Source organism: Sus scrofa, chromosome 1 (assembly GCF_000003025.6).
Source record: "Sus scrofa isolate TJ Tabasco breed Duroc chromosome 1, Sscrofa11.1, whole genome shotgun sequence".
NCBI lineage: Eukaryota > Metazoa > Chordata > Mammalia > Artiodactyla > Suidae > Sus > Sus scrofa.
Window position 1 is genome coordinate 204,940,405 of NC_010443.5, and position 6,000 is coordinate 204,946,404.

The following is a 6,000-nucleotide window of genomic DNA, read 5'->3' on the forward strand; positions in this document are numbered from 1 at the left end:
TTTACAGATGAGGAAATGAAAGGTAGGAGGGCCTTGACCAAAACGACTAGTTACAGACACAGCCAGGACTGGAAGCTTCATGTTAAGACTCTCTCCCTAGCCTGGCTCTCAGGCCCTCTTTACTGTTCTCCTGAGTTTCCCTTGGGGCTCATGATCCAATAAGAACAAGTCATTTTAAGGCAGGTCATTTTTACACAGTGCTTTTCAACCCAGCTGCAGAATGTAATCACCTAGGAGCTCTGTAAGTCCTGATGCCCCAGTCTCATTGTCACATCCCCCAAGTATTCTGATGCAATCCAGCTGGGGTGGGGGCCAACCCCAGGGAGTTTTCAAGAGCTCCCAAGGGCATTCCTATGCAGCCACTTCTGAGAAGCCCTGATGATGGAGCAAAGCCTACTGGGAACAAAACTAGCTGATAATTTAGAGAAGCTTTTGCAATGGTTTTTCATACACCAATCTAAGTGTTCGCTGTTTATTTATTTTTTAATCTCTTATTAGGGTAGTCCCTGACCACAAGGTTCCAGCAGGTTCTCAGCCCTTCTTAGCCCTCATTCTTGGTCCTTGTTCAGCCTCTAAAAGTGCACCACTGCCATCAAAGTGACCTTTAAAATAGAGACCTCAAAACAAGTATCTAAAACGTTAAGTAAAAGCGAGGGAAGGAAATCCCCCGATTTGGACAAGTCTCCCTAAGCAAAACAGAGGAAAGGGAGGCTATCTGACCATAATTCCGGCCAAGAGCATTTGGGCATTTTCCCAGAATTACCCAAGTAATCCTGTGAAAAGCAGATCTTTGTAAACTAAATTATGTACAAAATGCCTAAATCGTGAGTTTTAATCGAAAACTAACTGACTCTGGAAATCGTGAAAGCCACATGCATTACGCACGGGCTTGACTGACCCCCGCCCCCTTCCCTAAGAAGCTCTCTCCAATGTCGTTCTGCAATAACTATAGCCAAGCGGACTGTGAATGAGACACCCTTCCGGGGCCCTTCTGCTCTGCCTGAAGGCCTGACCCCACGGATTCAGGAAAACTCCGCAATTCTTACACCACGTCTGGCTTGGAAGAAAACCCTAGCAGCATCCGGAGGGGGCGTGGTGAGGGCTAGGGAGACAGAGTCCTCTTGCCCCGGCCAGAACCACTTTTCTCCACTGCAGAGCATCAGGGAGCCCACCTGGTCTGGCGCCTGCACACTGTACAACGCTCCGCCCCCAACTCTCCCGGACGTGGGTGGCCCTAGGGTAAAGATGTCAGAAGTTCACTGGCACTGGGGAAGGACAGAAGTGAGGAGGAGTGTCCCAGAGTCCGAGCATTCCTGGAGCTGCCTGGAGCTTCCTCCAGGAAGGAGAGAAGGGGCTCCCCGAAAGACTGCCCGGAGGGGGTGCGTGTTCGCGGGCTCCCTGGGAGAAGACCGCACCCCAGCTCAGGCGCCTCCTCCTCGGCTCGACTCTGCCCAGCTGGAGGCAGGACCCAGGCGTGGGCGGGAAGCCCGAACGCGGGCCCCACGAGGCTGGGCAGAGGCTCAGCGCAGAGTCTCATCCCGCCACTTTGGAGCTGTCTTATCCCCAACCCCGCGCCACCTGTCCCAGCTCGCGTGGCAGCGCAGCCCCAGGTCCGACCCTGTAGAGAAAGCGCGCCCCAAGCAACAGCACTTCCCACTGTAGCGCAGCCTAGAAGAAAGTTCCCAGGAGGGGGAGAGACGCCAGACGCGCTGAATGCCCTACCTGTCCAGCGAAACACAGCAGGCACCAGGTGCTGAAGAGGAAGCGGGCCAAGATCTCCCAGTGCAAGGGCGCAGCCAGCCGGGCCATGGTCCCCCAGCGGGGAGGAACGGGAGTCCTGGACCAGACCCCACACTGCAAGCGGTAGCTGCCTCCCGTGCGGGCTGCTGGGCTTGGCGGCTGGCGGATTCCGGACGTGCGCGTGCGGGGCAGGGCTGCGCAGCGGCCGCCGCGCGTTCTCTGAGCGCCTTGCGGCCGCGGAGCCCAGCCGCTTTGAATGGGAGCGCGTGCGCTGGGGGTGGGGGCGTTATTTGTGAATGTGCTGCTTGTCTTGGCTCGGGATAGTTCGCTCTTCCCCCCCCCCGCCACCCCCAGCACCCCCTCCAGCTCCTGCTCCTCCCCTCCTGTGTCAGCCCAGCGAAGGCGGGGAGCGCAGACACCCAGCAGCCCGGGCAGCGACCGTAGTAAGAGTTTGGGGAAAGCGGAGCAGGGTTAGGCGCTGGCTTCTATTTGTTTATTCTTTTTAAAGGGAGGATCTTGCGTTGCACACCTAGCTCGCGTTTGGAATGCCTCCCTGCCTGCCCTGGGAGTGTGCGGGATGAGAAGGGAAGGCTCTCCCCGGATGCTGGCGATTTCCCCTGAACGAGTCCCCAGGGCCATTCCCTGCGCGCTTTGCCTGGAGCGCGGCGCGTCGCAGCCGCACTGGGAACCACGCAAGACCCTCCAAAGAGTGGGGAAGAGTTTGTGCGTGTGCAGAGAAACTCACGACCCCACACAATGGTTTGGTGTGTTTGTCCCTGAGGAACCTGACTCTTGGGCTTTCGGAGATTCTCCTATGAAGTTAATTTGTTTTGCAACCTAGGTTTCTGGACCCATGACAGCTAGGTGGGGTGGCAGAGAACCAGCGGATGGCATCACGCGTAGGGAGCCCAAGAAATGGGTTGAGTGAGAAAGACTTCGCTTGTTATCTCCTTGTGCCAATGGATTTCTGGGGGCAAGTCAGAGTTCCCGCTTCTCCAGGGTGGGCAGCGCTCTTAAATTAGACTTGAGGCTTCCAGGATTTTTTTTTTTTTTTTTTTTTTTGGCAGCAAGAAAGAAACTTCTTCCTGCCATTTTAAAGTTCTTTGCCATGGGGACCCTGCCAGGCTCATCTCTTCCTGAAAACCTGGCGTTCCAGGGCCAGTCTACCAAAGCATCTTTATAAGAAAGCGAATCCTCCACCCTTCTTCCAACCATCTTCCAGGCCACTCCACCCCTCTGGAACCTTGGCAGTGAAGCTAGCAGAGGCGGAGAGCTGGCCCTACTTCAGTAAACTGCATACGATAAGAGGATACAGCCCAGTGCTGGTGAAATAACTTTTGTGAAGTTCCCACGTGCACCCATTGGGATAAGCCCAGCAGAAAATGACGATGCGGCCATACTCCCTAGTAACTATTCATTTTATCCACATATTCCGAAAGCCAAATGCTGTACTTAAAACATTGTAGGCCATCAGTGACCTAGACAGACTCAGATCTCCCCCATTTTAATTGCGTAACAGACCAGACACAAACTGCTGACAATGAGAAGCAGAGTAGGGGCAGAAGTGCCTATAGGAAATAAATGTTTTATGTGCCAGCATGACCTCGTGTCTAGAATAGAGTGACTTTGTTCTCCTATATGGAAAAGGAGCTTCTTCTCAGAATTCATCTCTTTACTCATTCTGTGTGTGTTTGAATTCCCAAGGTGTGGAAGAAAATAATCAGTAGAATAATAATAAAAAAAAAATCTCCCTTTGAGCTTAGACTCCCAAAGTCAAAGCTTGAGGACCAGTCTTTAGAGATCTTTTTAAAAAGGGGTTTGGAGCCGGGTTTTCAAATTGAATTGGTAAAGAGGGAAGAGTCAGATAGTAAAACACACATACACACAAAAGCAAACACAAAATGTAAGGACAAAACCACAGAGACTAGAAATAGGAAAGTGTTGCTGTGGGGGATTGCCAGTGGCTGGCCTGGCTAGGATGTTTGAGTCACAAGATTGAGCAGCAAAAGGCAAGGCTGTACTTGGTGGAGTGGTGGTCCTAAAATGTGGGGGTAGGGAACCTCAGATACTAGGCTGTGAAAAAGATGGGAACCCACACTGGTGTGCAGGATGACAGTGCTAGGTAACAGTACCTGAATTAAATCTTTAAATAACCCTCCACGTAGGTGCAGATTACCCCGATTTGGCATATGGGAATCCTGAAGCTCAATGACTAAACTACCAGGATTGGAAGCAGGCCCTAGAGGGAAATATGGCAACAGCATTTCAGGATTAGAAATTAGGATTTTTTCTTTTTTTTAAATTATTACTCAAATGAATTTATCACATCTGTAGTTGTATAATGATCATAACAATCTGATTTCACACAAAAAAGGGGAATTCTAGCCCAGCTCCATACCCCAAACCTCAACAAAGAGTTTAGCCATCTAGTTCGATAGCCACATATTTTTTTCTTTTTAAGGCTGCCACCTGTGGCATATGGAAGTTCCCCAGCTAGGGGTTGAATCGAAACTGCAGCTGCCTGCTAGCCCAAGCCACAGACAAAGCAACGTTGGGGTCTGAGCTGAATCTGTGACCTACAATACAGCTTGCAGCAGTGCTGGATCCTTATGCACTGAGCAAGGCCAGGGATCAAACCTGCATCCTTACAGACACTGTCAGATTCTTAATCTGCCCAGCCATGATGAGAACTCCCACGTTTTATTTTTAAATGGGTGAAGAAATTAAGTGCCTACAGGTGGCATGTTCTCCATTTGTTAACATGTTTACTGCTGTCTCTCTGTTAGGGACGATGAGTCAAGCAATGGAAAAGTCACTTAAGAGGCAGATGAATTTATTCCTATCTCAATGTGGTGAGAAAAGAGTAAATTTTTTTTTTTTTTTTTTGCTTTTTAGGGCCATACCTGTGGCATATGGAGGTTCCCAGGCTAGAGGTCAAAGTCAAATCAGAGCTACAACTGCCCACCACAGCCACAGCAATGCAGGATCAAAGCCTCATCTTCGACTACACCACAGCTCATGGCAATGCCAGATCCTTAACCCACTGAGTGAGGCCAGGAAGAGAACTCTCAACCTCATAGTTCCTAGTCAGATTTGCATCCACTGCCCCACTATGGGAACTCCAAGAGTGAGTTTCTATTCCTTGAACAAGGAGGTAACAGAAGGAACAGGAATTTAAAGTTAAATAATGGGACAGTTAAGTACAGGGTAAAAAGACAGTAGGAAATCCAAAAGGAGGGAGACCATCTAAGAAGATGCTGCCATAAACCAGCCACACGGCGATGAAGGCTTCCATTACTGGAGATGCATTCCAGCTCTTGGAGAACACAGTATGTCCAGAAAACCAGGAGAGGGAAAGCTTTATTCTATATAATATGAGAAGATGTCCCCCACTCCCTTAGAATATCTCCATATCAGAGGTCCAAGTCCCTGACAACAGACTCAAATGTTAGCAGATATTCTGACTTTGCTGATTGTTCACTGTCTGATTAACAATCTATAGGTCCTTAAGTGACTTTCTAATCAATATACTCACTGATAGTTTAAAAAAATAACTGAATGAAATCAAAGAAAGTGTTCTCATTATCCCCTAAAGATCAAGTTTCTTGATACTGCATAAAATATAGGGAGGATGCTTTAAAACAGATGTCTTTACTTAACAACATAATGACCTCACTGTATCACAAGGACTAAAAATGTCACATTCTTCAGGTACTAGGATACACACAGAGTATCAGAAAACTTCAGCCACCACCCATAGTTCTTTACCTCACCCAAGTTTCAGTCTTTGTGGTGCCTCTGCCCTGGACCATAAGCCCTTTCATCTGAGTCTTGCAGCAGGAGATGTGTTTTCACATCACAAGTCAAACCAGTGTAAGGATCATTCCATTGGAACATTAGAATATTGAATTCTGAAGCTGATCCCAGGGTCTACCTGTTGGTCTCAGGGCACTTCTACTCCACTGACGGCTACCAATGCCCCAATCCTTTCTTCAGTCCTCTCTTTCCTTCTGTCCCTTTTAAATGCAGCATGGCTTTTTTCCCCAGGGCCTATCATTTCAACAACACTCTTTTAGTACCCTACACATCCTTGCTTCTTGTTCTTTTCTTCACATCTCAACTCAAAGCAATTAGGAGTTCCCATTGTGGCTCAGCAGGTTAAGGACCTGATGTAGTCTCCATGAAGATACGGGTTCCATCCTTGGCCCCAGGCCTTGCTCAGTGGGTTAAGGATCTGGAGTTGCTGCAGGCTGGGGCCTA

At 49.2% G+C, this 6,000-nt stretch overlaps 1 protein-coding gene across 2 annotated transcripts in view; it reads right to left on the reverse strand.

Moving 5' to 3' along the window:
- ADAMTSL1 (ADAMTS like 1) overlaps window positions 1–3,832 on the reverse strand; it is a 1,007,583-nt gene extending 1,003,751 nt beyond the window's left edge. Inside the window, exon 1 of one of the 2 annotated variants that reach the window (XM_021074260.1) lies at window positions 1,723–3,831. In XM_021074260.1, the coding sequence (XP_020929919.1) occupies window positions 1,723–1,809 (87 nt within the window). In that variant the 5' untranslated portion in view covers window positions 1,810–3,831. Of the gene's footprint in view, window positions 1–1,722 lie in introns of both variants that reach the window. The other variant, XM_021074267.1, reaches the window with a different exon arrangement.